Source organism: Nycticebus coucang, chromosome 6, assembly GCF_027406575.1.
Source record: "Nycticebus coucang isolate mNycCou1 chromosome 6, mNycCou1.pri, whole genome shotgun sequence".
Classification (NCBI taxonomy): domain Eukaryota; kingdom Metazoa; phylum Chordata; class Mammalia; order Primates; family Lorisidae; genus Nycticebus; species Nycticebus coucang.
In genome coordinates this window covers 6,986,910-7,005,270 of record NC_069785.1, presented here as the reverse complement: position 1 = coordinate 7,005,270, position 18,361 = coordinate 6,986,910, and the positions used below count along the sequence as shown (strand labels likewise).

General features: G+C 36.3%; 1 protein-coding gene across 1 annotated transcript in view; it reads right to left on the bottom strand.

Moving 5' to 3' along the window:
* SOS2 (SOS Ras/Rho guanine nucleotide exchange factor 2) overlaps window positions 1–18,361 on the bottom strand; it is an 80,181-nt gene that overhangs the window by 23,714 nt on the left and 38,106 nt on the right. Inside the window, exons 9-14 of the mRNA XM_053596079.1 lie at window positions 13,995–14,122; window positions 12,492–13,147; window positions 11,721–11,802; window positions 9,932–10,054; window positions 3,364–3,467; window positions 1,940–2,162 (exon numbers count right to left, since the gene is read on the bottom strand). Coding sequence (XP_053452054.1) covers window positions 1,940–2,162; window positions 3,364–3,467; window positions 9,932–10,054; window positions 11,721–11,802; window positions 12,492–13,147; window positions 13,995–14,122 — 1,316 coding nt within the window. The remainder of the gene's footprint in view (window positions 1–1,939; window positions 2,163–3,363; window positions 3,468–9,931; window positions 10,055–11,720; window positions 11,803–12,491; window positions 13,148–13,994; window positions 14,123–18,361) is intronic.

The window sequence follows — 18,361 nt, the reverse complement described above, 5'->3', positions numbered from 1 at the left end:
GGTTGCAGCCATATTTGTTGTTTGGTGGGCCCAGGCTGGATTCGAACCCACCAGCTCAGGTGTGTGGGGCTGGCACCTTAGCTGGTTGAGCCACAGGCGCTGAGCCACCATCAGTGTCTTAAAAAAAAAAAAGGTAGGCCAGGCAAGGTGGCTCATACCTCACAACTGTAATCTTAGCACTTTGGAAGGCCAAGACAGCAGGACTGCTTGACGCAAGGAGTCCAAAACCATCCTGAGCAAGAGTAAGACCCTGTGTCTACAAAAAAATAGAAAAATAGCTGGGCATGGTTGCACATGCCTGTAATTCCAGCTACTCAGGCTGAGGCTGGAGGATCGCTTGAGCCCAGGAGTTTAAGGCTCTAGTGAGCTTTGATGACCCCACCAGCACACTCTAGTCCAGGCAATAGAGCAAGATCAAAAAAAGAAGCTTTAATCATAGATTTGTGTACAAATGGTTACTTGCTAACAGTTTTTAAAATAAGTTTTCTTAACTGGGTCTATTATTTCACCAGAAGTTTAGTTTACAAATGGTGTGTCAATGTTTTATGTATGTTACCCTGCTTCCATAATGCATACCACTTATCAAAGGTATCTTTCTATGTCACAAAGGTATGACCACAGAAAGCAAAGTGCTTTGTTTTTCCTGATGCATTTAACAGTCACTCTGGGAGGAAAAACTTGAGTCAGTACTATTTGCTTTGTTACCTCAAGTAACAAATCCCTTCACTTCCACGTACCACAAATCCCACAATGGAAAAAAACTATACGTTATCGTTTTTCCTGGTGCAATCCCTATAAATAAACTGGCTACTAATCAGGATAACTTCTCAAAGGTATTTGTATTTTAAAAGGGGGCTCCTACACTATTCACAGTAACTAAGATAAGGAATCATCCACCAACAGATAAATGGATAATTCACACTCATACAATGGAATACTATTCAGCCACAAAAAGGAATGAAATCCTATCATTAACAGCAATATGAATAAGCCTAGAAGACATTATGTTAAGTGAAGTAAGTCAGGCACAGAGAAGAAAAACACTGCATGTCCTTCCTCATCTGTTTTTGAGCTAACAGAAGCAGACAGTAGAACTGTGGGCCTTAGAGGCTGGGAAGGGTGGCAGGGCAGGGAAGAGAGGGGGTGCTGGTTAACAGGTGCAAAGGTATAGATAGACAGGATGAGCATGGTTAACTATAATTTATTGTATATTTTTACAAAGCAAAGAGAGGATTTTGAATGTTTGAGGTGATGGATATATGCTTATTACCCTAATTTATCATTATACACTGTGTACATATATTGAAATATCACTCTGTATCCTATAAATATGTACAACATTAGGTGTCAACTAAAAATCAACAGGTAAAAAATAAATAGCAGACACATCAAAATAATAATAAAAATAAAAGGGGGCTCCTAAATGCAGAAAAGTTTTTGATGGAATGATAGTGGTAGGGACATATTTTACAACAGAGAGCTGTTACCTGCAAGGTCTGCACTCTTCATAGGAGCCTGGGTTGTAAATGAAAGAAGAAAGCCTGTCTTATTCAATGTTCTATTCATTTACCATCCAAGAGCCAAGCATTGAACTGACTGACTGAATGACCTCAAACTAAAGCAGTCTGAGGAAGTACTAGAAGTAGCAGAGTGGTGACTGACTTGAACGTGATTGCTATGCTATTGCATTAGTCTTCTCACTGCCATTCCTCTTGTGAGGGATTGCTAGTTCCTAATCCAGGCTGAAACAACAATGTAAGATTTTTACCTACAAGACACACTGCAGTTAAAAACTATGCTATGATTATTCCTCCGAACTCATGAAAACAGATGAGGTATTTTTCAGGATTCACAAATAATCTGCAAAATGTCTGAAAATAGGTAGAGGTGTATTCAAGATTCTTGCAAATAGAGCAGGAAATTAACACTAATTGTCTACCTGTAGAGATCAGATTCCAAAAGTGTTAGCTGACGTGCAATTTCTATTGGATGAAGTGTCATGAGATCAAACATTTCAAACTGTCCTGGTTTGCTGATATGCCATTCAATTGGTGGAGGGGGACTTTCAAAGGTAATATTATGGCTTATTCCATTTGCCTGAGCTTGCTTCTTCCTCTTCATGATCTTAGCAATTGACTCCACCCATTTCTTCATAGCTTTCCCTGGAAAAAGAACACATAAACAAAAATGACTTTTACTTGACAGAGATAACTGCAAATCTTCATATTATATTTAACCTTCACTTAGCTTCAACAATTATCAACTCATGGTCAATTTTTATTTCATCTAACCCCACTCATATCCTCCCTTTACTCCCTAGATTATTCTGAAACAAATTTAAGACATCATATCATTTTATTTATATTTAAGTATGTGTCTCTAAAAGAATCTTTAAAACAATAATCACAATACAATTATAATACATTAAAAACTGAACTAACTTCTTAATATATTGCATCTTCAAATATTTTAGTGTTTAAATTTCTCTAGTTGTTGCATAAAAGTTTTCTTACAGTTGATTTTAAAAAGAATCTGAACAAGATCCACATACTGCATTAGTCAGCATGTCTCAGGTCTTCTTTAATCTATGGGTTACCATGAATATTCATTTTAGCTTATAATGTGAAGAAACTGAATCATTTGCCCTACAGTGCTTCCCAAGGCTGCATTTTGCCAATTCTATCTATGTGCTATCATTCATCATGTTTGTCTAGCCCCCACATTTTCTGTAAATCAGAGACATAAAGATTTGGTGCCATTCAGCATTGATTTTTTTGCATGAACGCTTGTCAAGAATGCTTCCAGCAGGAGGCATAGAACGTCCAGTTACTTATCTTTTTGTGATGTTATGTATCCACTTGTGATAAATCCCTTCATTATTTCACTAGTAATTCAGAAATGGTGAGATTCTACCACTCCTTCTTCTCTATTATAACAATCGAAACACTTCTCTGACGATAGACTTTCCCTCATGAACTACCCGGTTATCCTAAGGTGTAACTTTCATAGGAAAGGACTACGTAAGTCCCACTGTTCTCTGGCCTGAGTGACAGAACAAGAACCTATCTTGGAAAAAAGAAAGTAGACACAGAATAATCATATACTCTATCTTAAATAAAATTCCCCTTAAAGAACAAGTAGGGCATAAAATAATCTGGACTTGTTACATTTTTCTTTTTCTTTTAGAGACATTCAGAGTTCCAAGATGGTTGTAAACATGAGCTCCTTAAGAGTCTATAAAACCATCCTGAATGTTATTTCAGCTTTAAAAAATATCTATAAAGCTTAACTTAATTAAGTCACACGAACTTGAAAATAAACTCATGTGCAACAAAGATTCAATCAAACCTTTAAATAATATACCTCTTACACTTGAAATGAAGGATTCTAGTCTTTCAAGTAATTCCAAATCTCTTTCAAAGTCATAAAAATGGTGTTCAACCCAGTGCCGAAACACATTTAAGATCCTGATAACATGAAAAGAAACAAACACATTTGAGTGAGAACTAAGTATTTGATTACACTTCTTTCACTTCTCTAATTTCAGGGTGATAGCTTGACATACAAGGTCCAATACAATATTCAATAGGTCTCTAATCTACATTTAATTAATATCTTTTTTTGTATGTGTGGTTTTTGGCCGGGGCTAGGTTTGAACCCGCCACCTCCGGCACATGGGACCGGCGCTCTACTCCTTGAGCCACAGGCGCCGCCCTAATTAATATCTTAAGTGCTTCAATAACATGAAGAGAGCAGATCTTCAGTCTGTGCATTATTTTAAAATTACACTTTAAAATATTTATAAGCATAAAAATTTATTAACAAAAAGCACCTTATCTTTAGTCACATGTAGAAAATTCATACTTTACAGTATAAAAGTTATTTTTACATTCTTAAACTTAGTATTTTTTTAAGCTAGAAATATATTTAACAAAGGAAGTGAAAGATCTCTAGACAGAAAACTACAAAATATTGATGAAAAAAATTGTAGATGACACAAATGAAAAAACATGCTCATAGATCAAAAGAATTACTATCCTTAAAATAACCATACTCTCAACAGCAATCTACAGACTCAATGCAATCCCTATCAAAACACCAATGTCGTTTTTCACAGAACTAGAAAAAACAATCCTAAAATTTATATGCAACCAAAAAAGAGCCTGAATAGCCAAAGTAACCTGGAGGCCTCCCATTGTCTGACTTCAAATTATACTACAAGAATATAGTAACCAAAACAGCATACTGCTAGTGTAAAAACAGACACACAGACCAATGGAAAAGAATAAAGAACCCAGAAATAAAGCCACATACTTACAGCCAACTGATTTTTGACAAAGTTGACACTATACACTGGGGAAAGGACACCCTTTTTATTTAATGGTGTCAAGAAAATTGGAATCCAACAGGCAGAAAATGAAACTGGACCATATACAAAAATCAACTCAAGATGGATTAAAGACTTGAATATAAGACCTTAACTATTATATCAAAGAGATACCTACATTCACTTGTTTATTGCAGCACTATTCTCAATAGCTAAGATACTGAATCAACCTAAATGCCCATCAACGGAAAATTGGCTAAAGAAAATATGGTTTAAATACACAATGGAATAAAATTCAGCCTTTAAAAAGAATGAAATCATGTCTTTTATAACAACATGGATGGAACTAGAGGCCAATTTTTAAGTAAAAAACTCAGACATGGAGAGACAAATACCACATATCCTCACTTATAAGGAGCTAAATAACAAGGTTTTATCTTATTTCAAAAGACAAAAATAGAACAGCTACTTTGTTTCACAGTATCACAAAAATGGTTACCTATAACCTCACAAAGAGAGATTTAATCAACTGTGCAAATGTAACAGCACACTCAGCACCACAGAGAAATACAGATAGACTAAATTAGTTACATTAGCATTTCTTCATTACTTCAACAAGAAGCCTTTCTCAGGCTTAGAAAATACGTTTAATTCCTCATCTCTGTCATGCTATTTATAATAAAACAAGTTTAAGTCACTGTATACCTATTAGCTCAGTGGCTTATCAAGTATTTCAGAATATCACAAAATTTTTAGTTTCTAGTTTACATTTAGATCAATCTAAATGGTTCTGCTTCTTTTCTTTCCTTCCTAGTTTTTATAGCATCAATGTAATTTTAAAATTATCACGTAAAAGAAAAAAAATCTCATCACTGGACTTCATCAAAATTAAAAACTTCTGCTAATCAAAGAAATCATTAAGAAAACTAATAGGCCGGGTGTGATAGGTCACACTTGTAATTTTAACATGTTGGGAAGCTGAGGAGGAGGACAGCTTATGACCAGGTCAAGACCAGCCTTTGCAATATAGTAAGACCCCATTTCTTTCAAAAAGTTTTTTTTAATTAGCCAGGCAAGTGGTGTGTACCTGCAGTCTCAGCTACCTGGAAGGCTGAGGCAGTAGGACTGCTTGATTTGAGCCCAAGAGTTTGAAGCTACAGTGCCCTATGAAAACCTGCCACTGCACTGCAGCCTGGGCAACAGAACAAGACCCTGTCTCAAACAAAAACAAAACAGAAGAAAAAATAAATTAATAGGTAAGTGATAGACTGGGAGAAAATGTTTACAAGTACCTGAGAAAGGACGGCCATTCTGTCCTGTTCAATACACTTTTATAACTCGGTAAAAAATAGAGATTTGAACAGACTGTTCATAAAATAAGTATGAATGGCTAATAAGAGAAGATAAAAAAAATTTTTAAGTTCTAAACATAATTAGTCATTGGGGAAATATAAATTAAAGCCATAATGAAATACCATTATACACTCAGCAGTATGGCTAAGATATAAAGAGTGATACCATTAAATGTTTGTGAGCGTACAAAACTCTCATACATTAATGGTGAAATGTGTTTGGAAGATGTTGGCGTACTTTCTTTTCTTTTTTTTTTTTTTTTGGTTTTTGGCCGGGGCTGGGTTTGAACCCGCCACCTCCAGCATATGGGACCAGCGCCCTACTCCTTGAGCCACAGGCGCCGCCCCTTGGCGCACTTTCTTTGAAAAGTAAACATACACCACCTTGTGACCCGGCCCCTCCACTCTGTGTTATCTACCCAAGGAAAGTAAAAATTCATATTCACAATAAGACTTCTAAGATAAAGTTAATAGTAGCTTTACTCATAATAATTGAAAACTAGAAAAAAACCAGGTATCCATCAGTGGGAAAAAAATGAATAAATAAATGTGGTATATTCATATAATAAAATACTATTGCAGTAATAAATTAATATAAGTAATAATACAAATGATTCTGAAAAGCATGCTGAGTTAATGAAGTCAGATACAAAAGAGCATGTAAGAATCCATTTATATAAAATTCTAAAACAGGTAAAACTTATCTATTGAGTGAGAAATCAGATTATTGCCTGTAGGCAGTATGAACAAAAATGTCTCTATATTCTATATATTGATCTATATCTAAATCAAGGTATTTTTATATCTTGAAAAGAGTTTAGATTACAAAGATACATATGGTTTGTCAAAAGTCAACAATTCTGTCTAGGTGCAGTGGTTCACACCTGTGATCCTAGCACTTTGGGAGGTCAAGGCAGGTGTACTGCTTGAGCTCAGGAGTTCGAGATCAGTCTGAGTAAGACTGAGACTCTGTCTCTACTAAAACAGAAAAACTAGCCAGGCATTGTAGCAGGTGCCTGTAGTCCCAGTTACTTGGGAGGCTGAGGCAAGGGAATCGCTTGAGCCCAAGAGTTTGAGATTGCTATGAGCTATGACACTATGGCATTCTACCCAGGGCAACTGAGAGAGACTCTGTCTCAAAAAAAAAAAAGAAAAATAAATAAATAAATAAATAAAATTCAACAATTCTTCCTTTTAATAGGCAGGAAAAAATTGAACAAAAGTACACTTAAAATGTATGGATTTCACTGTATGCACATTTTAAAACAAAGTAATAATAAAGAAAAAATTTAACAACATACAAGTTGAAGTATTTAAGGAACAGTGGATTTCAAAATATGTCCAAAAAGGCCGGGCACGGTGGCTCACGCCTGTAATCCAGCACTCTGGGAGGCTGAGGTGGGTGGACTGCCTGAGCTCAAGAGTTTGATACCAGACTGAGCTACAGCAAGACCCCATCTCTAAAAATAGCTAGGTGTTGTAGTGGGTGCACGTAGTACCAGCTACTTGGGAGGCTGAGTTTAAGAGGATTGTTTGAGCCCAAGAGTTTAAGGTTGCTGTGACCTATAATGCCAGGGCTCTCTACCAAGGGTGACAAAACAAAACTCTGTCTCCAAAAAAAAAGTCCAAAAGATTAAATGATCATTCATCTCTCATCTCTAGTAGATGAATGATAAATGGATATGTGAACAGACAGAATACATGGACACATATCTATGCGGTGGGTTTACGGGTGTTCACTACAAAATTCTCTCAACTTGGCTATTTGTTTAAAAATTTCATAATAAAATGTTGGAAAAATTACCATCATGTACTTTGCTAAAAATCCTGCAATGTTCACAGAACAGGTTTAACAATTTGGCTTGGATTTCAAGGTCATCTTCAACTATACCCGACTCCATATAGTTAATCTCATCTACTATTACTTGAAATGCAGTATCTATATTCTTCCCAGGTCGATTTCCTTACCTATTTCCTCTGCACATCATTCTCATTTCTGTTTTCTTGCCTTTGTTCATACTATTTCCTATTACCCTAATATTTACAACCACCTTGCTGCCTATCTTAATCCTATATCTAAATCCTTTAGGAACAATTTCAGACTTTACCTCTTCCAAGGTATCCTCCCTAATTTCAGCTATTCCTAAAATTTTATACAGACGTATTTTTCTAAGCCACTTACACATTCAAAGTAGAATAGTGCATAACTGCATCGTGTTTCCCTTTTCCTTAGTAAAATTACAGCATCGAGGTACCATAATATCATGACAGTCTATGTTGTTTTGTACTCACCATACTTCTGAACTAAGAACAGAAAATGCTTAGAAATACTTAAAGAACTTACATGACTGAAAGACTAAAATTATATTCCCCCCTACATAGCAACCTCATAAATGGTATGCATCATATTAAGAGATTTAATTTGAATATAGATTAGTACAAATGCATCACAGCTAGAAAAAACAATTCTTTTTATTACTGATGGGTAAATAATCTCATCTTTTTAAGCAAAGGATGACATATTAAAAGTCTTAACTGAAAAGACATATAGCTGGGAGCACTATCATTCCTCTAAAACTGCACTTACTTTTGGCAATTATCCTGGAAAATAAACAATTAATAAACTTAGCTCCAAAGTTAAAATTTATTGCTCAACTCAAGGAAACTCAACATTTAGAGAGAGAGAAAAATATTGAGATCATGTATCATTAATAAAATAACTTGGTTTTCGGGCGGCGCCTGTGGCTCAGTGAGTAGGGTGCTGGCCCCATATACCGAGGGTGGTGGGTTCAGACCCAGCCCCGGCCAAATTGCAACAAAAAAATAGCTGGGCGTTGTGGCAGGTGCCTGTAGTCCCAGCTACTTGGGAGGCTGAGGCAAGAGAATTGCCTAAGCCCAGGAGTTGGACGTTGCTGTGAGCTGTGATGCCATGGCACTCTGCCGAGGGTGATAAAGTGAAACTCTGTCTCTAAAAAAATAAATAAATAAAATAACTTGGTTTTCAATGGGTAGATAATGCTTTGGTTCTCACTTTGACTCTAAGGAAAGCTAATTAAAGGAGTTTCTAATTTTCAATGCTTAGTAGCATTAAAAAAGTACCACAAGGAGTAAAGAACTCAAACACAGATTTCAATATCATTCTGCCACTGGCTTTATATGATCTATCTCAAATTACTCAATTTTGCTAAGTTTCAATTTCCTCATATATAAAGTGGGAATAGTAAGCATGTTGTAAAGATGAGATTAAAAAGTTAAAGCAGGGCAATGCATCGCACTCAGCAAGTACTTAACAACTGGCAGTTGCTATAATCAAATACATTTGTAGAAATTATCACAATGACGTCTTAAAGTACGAAATGTCTATGTATTTTGTGAGAGGTCAATGTAAAAGAGCTAGAACATCCACAAATGCTACAAACTGTAAAAAAAGCCCAGGATATCATATGATCACAATGGGACATGAAGGAAAAAGGCTGACAGTAAGCAAGGGCATTTGAAATTTTATAATTTTTACTTTTAATAACAAATAGGTATCCTGATCTCTAAGCATAATATGTCACAAGCCAGAGATATCCAATATAAACAACACAGTTTAAGAATAGCTTCACACTGGGGTGGCGCCTGTGGCTCAGTCGGTGGGGCGCCGGCCCCTATACCGAGGGTGGTGGGTTCAAACCCGGCCCCGGCCAAACTGCAACCAAAAAATAGCCGGGCGTTGTGGCGGGTGCCTGTAGGCCCAGCTACTCGGGAGGCTGAGGCAAGAGAATCGCTTAAGCCCAGGAGTTGGAGGTTGCTGTGAGCTGGGTGAGGCCACGGCACTCTACCGAGGGCCACAAAGTGAGACTCTGCCTCTACAAAAAAAAAAAAAAAAAAAAGAATAGCTTCACAGAGAAAGAACTTTGGAAGTTTAATTTAACTGCTATTTAATAATAATACCTACATTCAAATTAAGAGCTCAGAACTTCTGTGTTAATGCTATACTGAAAATTGAATGACACATAAAAATATAATAGGACTCGGCACTTGTAGCTCAGCGGCTAGGGCACCAGCCACATACACCAGAGCTGGCGGGTTTGAACCCAGCCCAGGCCCACCAAACAACAATGACAACTACAACAACAACAAAAAAATATAGCTGGGCATTGTGGCAGGCGCCTGTAGTCCCAGCTACTTGGGAGGCTGAGGCTTAAGCCCACGAATTGGATGTTTTATATATATATTTATATATACACATATAATAGTCAGGCCAAACCTAAGTTGTACTGGTTGGACATATTCCTTTCGAAATCTTTTAAGGTCTGCACTGATTGGCTGCTCGCCTTTCTCTAATGCCAATTTGTCTGCTTCAGTAGGTTCTGGTTCTGGAATTTCAAATCTAAGAAGAAAAGCAAAAAGAGAGAAATTTGGTCATACGCAAATGAAAAGTATTTAAAATACAAGAGGAAAAATGTAACGACTGAGCAACCCTCTTTCCTATGACTTCAATGAAATATGTAATTATTGTTTGTTAAACTTCCCTTAACGTCTGATAGGCTACCAAAAATGGCCTTTGGCTCTATGGTGCTAAGGTTTTATATTCTTTCTTTCATAAAAAAGTTTTATAACTAGCACTGATCAACTCGAAAAAGGTCTCTGGAAAAATGTCAAGAAAAGAATCCACAAGGAGTACAGCCTCATTAAAGAACACAACAGAGATGGCTTATGTAAATAATCTGTCCTTAATGTTTGTGTGATTAAAATTGAAGTGGACAAATCAAATTTCCTTAATTAAATAGGGTCAAAAAGATTCAAAGAGAAGGCCAGAACTAAAATTTTAATAATATTTAAACAATATAACTAAGTGGGTAAAATAAAAATCAAAGTTAAAAAAAACCCTTGACCAACCACAGGAAATACAGCTAAAATATAAATCTAACAAGTTATGTTTTCCTTATTTTGGACACAAAAATAGGACTAAGTAGATCTTCACAGCACATTTTGATAACTCAGTCTGGTAAATTTAGTTTCACAGAACAACATAGTGATAGAAGTCAAGATAAATTCTGCTATTAAGTTCTAAAATATGAAACAAAAATCATGTGGGGGTCCAGAGTCTATATTTTGAACTATAAAGCATTTTAAATGTCACTAAAATACTAAGAAAAAGATTGCAACCCAACTTAATTTTTTTTTTTTTTTTTTTGGTAAAGACAGAGTCTCACTTTAGGGCCCTCGGTAGAGTGCCGTGGCCTCACACAGCTCACAGCAACCTCCAACTCCTGGGCTTAAGCGATTCTCTTGCCTCAGCCTCCCGAGCAGCTGGGACTACAGGCGCCCACCACAACGCCCGGCTATTTTTTGGTTGCAGTTTGGCCGGGCCGGGTTTGAACCCGCCACCCTCGGTATATGGGGCCGGCGCCTTACCAACTGAGCCACAGGCGCCGCCCCCAACTTAATTTTTAAAAATTAATTATAATGAAGGAATTGTTAACTTTCAGATTCAATAATGATATGTGATTTTAAAAAATAAGAGTCCTTATGTTTTAGAGATACATAGAGAAATATTTACAGATGAAATATGTTGTCTAAGATCTACTTCAAAATAATCCCTGGGGGATAAGGTGTTAAATCTGTAGGGAAACAGATGAAACACAAGTTGATAATTAAAAGTTGGATGATATATAAATGGATTTATTATAGTCTTCTATCCACTCTTGTGTATGCTTTGAAATTTTTCATAATGAATTTTAAAAGTGAAAAGCAGAAAAGTCTCTTTTAAGGAAGGATCATTTTATTGAACAGAACAATTTTCATAAAAATGCAAAGTTTATTTTATCCTCTACATTAGATTTTTAGGTTACCATTCAAAATATTGCTAAGAGATAAAAAGATGTGTTATTAACAGGAACTTCAAGGAGCCCTCTATCTGAAGAATAATAGAGCCAAATAAATTATGTTCAATAACTACTCAAGTATGTATTAGATACTAGGTAGTTCGCAAAATATAAACAAGTTAACTTTTCACAAAATGTCAAGATAAGTAAAATAAGTATTTTTCTTACCGTTCAATCAGTAAGCTTAGCAATTCCTGTGGTTTACAAAATGAACGATATGTGGTAAGAAAAGTACGAACAAAATTGGGATCTGAAAAGGTAGAGCATAAAGTAAGTTTCATGTTCAATTTACTCAGTTTAGTTAATTCAGAGTACCCTGCTTTGGAGGCTTTCATTCCTTTTCCTTCCTATTTTGGCTCCTCCCACCACAGCTTTTCCTGTCAATCATGATATTGGCTATTTCCTTTTTCATTCTTTTTCTTTTATTTGATATAGGGTCTTACTGTGTCAGCCAGGCTGGGGTATGGCAGCATAATCACAGTTCACTGTAGCCTCCAACTCCTGGGCTCAAGAGATCCTCCTGCCTCAATCCCCTGAATAGCTGGGACTACAGGTTCACACCACCACACCTGGCCAATTTTTTTAATTTTCTGTAGAAACAGAATCTTACTATGTTTCTCAAGCTGGCCTTGAACTCCAGACCTCCAGCTATCCTTCCACTTTAGCCCTCCAGAGGCTGGGATTAGAGGTGTGAGCTACTGTACCCAGTCCGTGGTATTTCTTGATAAATGAGGATTGTTTTCAATTCAAGATTCATGAATATGAAAATTTTAGGAATGTTTACTAATTAAGTTACAATATTACATTTCTAGAAACAAAGTTATTTATTCCTTTTGATTATACAGCATTTTTATATTTTGGAGGCAATTCATTCTTTTTCCCCAAGCGTCAAATATTTTGAGTCCTAGGCCCTAAGCATTTAGAATGAGTTTTACACACCTGCGTACATATGATATGTTAACCTTTCAATTAATTTCACCACAGTTCCTCCTTTAATAATGGGGATTCCACTTCGACTTTGCAAATTGTCTTCAAAAACGATGTTTTCCTCAGAGTCTTTTACTACAAAACGATACACTTCTGGACTTGGTAATCTCAGAGGCTGCTCATTTTCTTCCTTCAATAATACTGAATCTAGCATTCGATCTAGAGTACTACGATAATGAAGAGAAATGAGGGCTGCCATCCAATTGTTTTTCTCTTCAGCAGACTTAGCAGCAAATATTATGCTGTTTTCATCTTTGGATACCAATTCAAAAGCATGTTTGTACTCACAGGTATCCTCTTTATCACAGATTTGTATTTTCCTCATGACAAATTTTTCTTTCAATCTGTATTCGGCACTACTATAACCTGGAAGTCGGGTCTGGCCATGATTAGGTTTACAACTGATCATTAAGCCATCAAAGAGAAAAATATGCCGTTCATGTTTAGCACCAATTCTTGTCAATGGTCCTTCCATAATGAATTCATTGCAACACTGTCCAATATCTTTGCCTTCCCATCCATCTATGTTTTTCTGAATTTCATTCATTTTTTTGATAGCCAGGTGCTTGCTTCTTAATTGACGATTATAAAAAGGGCAAACAGGATCCCTAAAAAAAACACCAAGATAAATTTAGCCTACTCAATGACTAGGCAATCTTATCTGCTTCAAGCATGAACTACCTCAAATCAAGCAGCAAAAATATTAAGTAATTAAACACTAGATTTAACCATGGCATTTACTTTTCTTCTAACTTTGCCACTAAGTGATACATGCCTCAATTTTATTATTACAAAACAAAAGTATTATAGGCTCTATATTTCATTCCTAATGCCTTAAGAACTAAAATTATAAAGAATCCTAAATTTCTTTTACAGATTACATAAAATTTTTAAATACATGTTTTTAAAAATTTATTAAGTATATTTTAATATGATAATGCTATATATATACATATATATATATATATATTTTTTTTTTTTTTTTTTTGGCTTTGTTTTACTATTGAGCCAGAGTCTCTGTTGCCCAGACTAGAGTGCCATGGCCTCAGACTAGCTCACAGCAACCTGAAACTCCTGGATTCAAGTGATAGAGCAATCCTCCTGCCTCACACTCCTGAGCAGCTGGGAGTACAGGTGCCACCATAATGCCTGGCTAATTTATTTTTCTGTATTTAGTAGAGATGGGGTCTCTCTCTTGCTCAGGCTGGTCTTAAGCTCCTAAATTCAAATGATCTTCCTGCCTTGGCCTCCCAGAGTGCTAGGATTGCAGGTGTGCACCATTGCACTGGCCCGACAATGCTAATAGTAAGATCAAAAGACCAAAAGAAAAATGTGAAAGAAAAATAAAACTTTAAAGAATGCAACTATCACTATAAATCATACAAATTTAGAAAAGTAGGAACCAGATACAATGAAGTATGCAAAAGTATTTAGATTTCAACAGTTCAGAATTACCCAGGTCGACGTCTAGGTGAATACTGCCTATAAATTCGGTCCATGCTACCCTGGAGATTCAGGAGGGCAGTAATAGCTTGATTCAAACACTCTCTGTCTTCTTGTTCTTCACTACATGCTTTCAATTGCTAAAAAAAAAAACCAACAATAAAAAGTAAAACTGCATTGTTTAATTCTTCCCCAAACTTTCTATAATAATATTTAGAGAAAGTAGCAACAAATACTATTAATTTTAAATATACTTAATAAAAAAGCTACAGCTTTATATAATTATGTATACCTCTGAACTCCTCAACGAACCCTCTTCCTACACATGTAAATACAATGCAGATATAAAAAACTGTTAGCCCTTTTGGCCGGAGACTCCATCTTCCAGTAATTCACCAAAATGACAAACACAAAGGGAAAGAGGAGAGGCTCCTGATACACGTTCTCTAGGCCTTTTAGAAAACATGGAGTTGTTCCTTTAGCCACATATATGCAAATCTACAAGAAAGGTGATATTGTACACATCAAGGGAATGGGTACTGTTCAAAAAGGCATGCCACACAAATGTCACCATGGCAAAACTGGAAGAGTTTACAATGTTACCTAGCATGCTGTTGGCATTGTTGTAAACAAACAAGTTAAGGGCAAGATCTTTGCGAAGAGGATTAATGTTCGTATTGAGCACATTAAGCACTCTAAGAACCGAGATAGCTTCCTGAAATGTGTGAAGGAAAATGATCAGAAACAGAAGGAAAACAAAGAGAAAGGTACCTGGGTTCAACTGAAGCTGCGCCACCCAGAAAAACCCACTTTGTGAGAACCAACAGAAAGGACCCTGAGCTCCTGGAACCCATTCCCTATGAATTCATGGCATAATAGGCATATAACATAGCACACAGGAGTACCAGTGGACCCCATGTTTTTAGGTGCAAGAACCTATTTATACCCCATGAGCTCATAGCATAATAGGTGTACAGCACAGCACACAAGATAACCAACAGCCCCCACGTAACAGTGATACAAGGTGCTGGAACCTATTTCCCATGAATTCAAAAGTCAATCAACACTTTGTCACATTCAATGGCAAGGTGCCTCCCTGAGCTACTGGAACCTCTTCCCAATGAATTCATGGCATGGTAGATACAAATAATAGCGTAAAAATGTTTCTTCTTCATTCACTACAAGTGTGATTTTTTTTTCCCCCAAAGAAGTATTAAAGCAAATTTTAATGTGTCCTAAAACAAACAAACAAATAAACAAAAAAAAGCTGCTAGCATACCAATTATGGAAAAAAGCCACTGTGAAACCCATTTGGACATTTTCCACAAACATAAAAAGAGTTCAAAAGATCTCTAACCTAAAACTTATAAATCACTTTTATTCATCAGCACTATGAATAGAAAAAAAATAAAACTATAAATTATTTCATATTCTCTAATAATTATGTAAGTGTTAGTGTTTTCAAAAAGATTACAAATCTCTGTAATATAACATACGCAAGTATCCCAACTTCAACATTTCAATCCATCATAAACGTCTTCAAATAGCACCATTGATTTTTTTTTTTTTTTTTGAGTCAAGGTCTTGCACAGTGGCATCATCACAGCTTACTGAAACCTCAAACTCCCGGGCTTAAGCAATTCTTCTGTCTCAGCCTTCCAAGTAGTTGGCACTACAGCTGTGTACCACCAAGCCTAAGTAATGTATTTTATTTTGGGGTAGAGATGGGGTGTCACTCTTGCTTAGGCTGGTCACTGGCTCACCTCGGCCTGCCAGAGTGCTAGGATTACAGGTGGTCTTCCAGTGATATTTTTTATCACATAAAATTCAACTGTTTTAGTAAATACCAAGAAACCATGAGAATTAATATTCTATCTTAACCTTAGAAATAAGATTTGAAAATTTATTTATTTATTTTTTTGTAGAGACAGAGTCTCACTTTATGGCCCTCAGTACAGTGCCGTGGTCTCACACAGCTCACAGCAACCTCCAACTCCTGGGCTTACGCGATTCTCTTGCCTCAGCCTCCCAAGAAGCTGGGACTACAGGCGCCCGCCACAACGCCCAGCTAATGAAAATTGATTTATTAATCCCTAGAACTCTAGCTTTATCTATCTAAAACTTTCTCTTGTATCTTACTCTCAAAAAGGAAGAAAATTTACTTATCATAATTATTCAGATTAAATTGTGCTGCAATGTTTCAATTTTTTTTGACACAAGAGTTCAAAGTGGAGCACTATATACACTATGTAGATATAAATGCCTAGTATGTAAGATTATGTAGGTATAAATATTATGTAAGTATGTGGGAATTTATGATCACTTCTTTCAGAAAATTTTGTAAAACTTAAATCCACTTTGTGATCTTTAACTTACTAGAAATTTTGTGATAAATTAAAAATGTCCTTCTAGTTCAAGAACAATCTCAAAAGCATTCAGCAATGATTGCCTTTCCTCAGCAAGGAAACAAGTGGACATTGTTTGAGAACTTGCTCTAACACCTTTCATTTATATGTCCTAAAAATTATTCTCTCTGTGGAACACAGAGCCACCTGACATTTTAAAAAGATGCATGTACAGGTCTTCCCATCAAAAGATTAATAATGGAAATAATTTGACTATCAGAAGTAGTACCTTAATTGCTAAACTAAAGAATAAAAAATCGAAAGTATAAAGGGAGAAAAGTCAAAATACCTCAGAAAGTTTGAAAAAGGATCAGTATTTGGTTATTCTGCCTTTTTTTTTTTTTTTTTTTTGAGACAGAGTCTCACTTTGTCACCCTCGGTAGAGTGCCGTGGAGTCTTAGCTCACAGTAACCTCAAACTCTTGGGTTCAAGCGATTCACTTGCCTCAGCCTCCCAAGTAACTAGGACTACAGGTGCCCGCCATAACACCCAGCTGTTTTTTAGAGACGGGGTCTCGCTCTGGCTCAGGCTGGTTTCAAACTCGTAAGCTCAGGCAATCCACCCATCCCAGCCTCCCAGGAGGGATTATCACGCCTATAATCCATATAGGCGTGAGGTACCACACCCAGTGGTTATTCTGATTTTTAAAGATGAAAATTACTTGCAAAATCACTATCACTTACTTTGCTGCTCTAAAGATTTCTTACAATAATCTTCTCAGATCTACTCTAATTGTTTTTATTGATCTATTTCCAAATTATCACTAATAATGAGATTCTACCAAAAAAATGAGAAAAATGCCTATTGTTCACTTGGTCTTGAGGCTGCTCAACAAACAAACTCTCCCATATCTTTTTTTAAGAGAGGGGGCCTTCCGCTGTCACCTGGGTGACAGTGGTGGAATCGCAGTTCACAGTGGCCTCAAACTCCAGTTTCAAAAGATGCTCCCACCTCAGCCCCTACCTCAGTCATGAGTGCGTACCACCATACATGGCTAATATGGGGGTTTTAGAGGGTTTTACTAGGTTGCCCAGGCTGGTCTGAACTCCTGGCTTCATGGTGTCCTCCCACCTCATACTCCCAAAGTGCTGGGTTTACACGTGTGAGCCACTACACCTGGCCTACATGTCATTTTAAAAACAGCCATGTAATAATTACAAGTTGTCAGGTAAAAAGAAATTTAGGATATTTAGAGCATAAGATCACCCAGTGATAGAAAAATGTAAAACAACAGCCAGCTCTGTCTGGCATACCCTTAGTCTAATAATTTGCTAAATACAGTATTTCTTTAATTTTCAGCAGTGAGATTTAATAAACATCAGATTAACAAATACCTAAACTAATTTTCTCCAGATATTTGAAAAAATGTCTTCTAAACATCTTATACTGCCACAGAAATGACTATACAGAACCACTTGCAAATAACTCACACCTCCATTAGTCTTCCACACATGGGCCTGTTCCCTCCTTCTCTACCCAGTGAATTTAACTCTAAGATACAGTTAAGTTTAGAGGGTCTTACTAGGTTGTCCTAGTTATCCAAATGCTTCCCCTTGATGAAGATATCTTTTGATGATGCCTTTCACCCCTTAAATTTTTTCTTTTGAAATTTATAGAAAAGTTGCTAAGTAACACAAATAATTCCTGTATATCCTGAGTCACCAATTTTTAACATTTTGTCATAAACATCATTCTGTGTGCTAGTATGTACACACCATTTTTTTCTCTGAACTACTCAAAAGTACCTGTAGTTTGTGATACTATCCATTCAGTTCCTTGCAGAAGGGGAGCCAGTGCTGAATGGTTGTCATTTTGTTTTAGTAATATAAGGAAAAGTCAAAGGCATCACAAATTACTCTCAAATAGTATCATTCTCCTTTCCTCTTTTAATATTTCAATGATATGTCATAGAACAATGATTTTCTTTCACAGAATCACAGTACAGTGATCAACTTTAGGAATTTAACATTGATA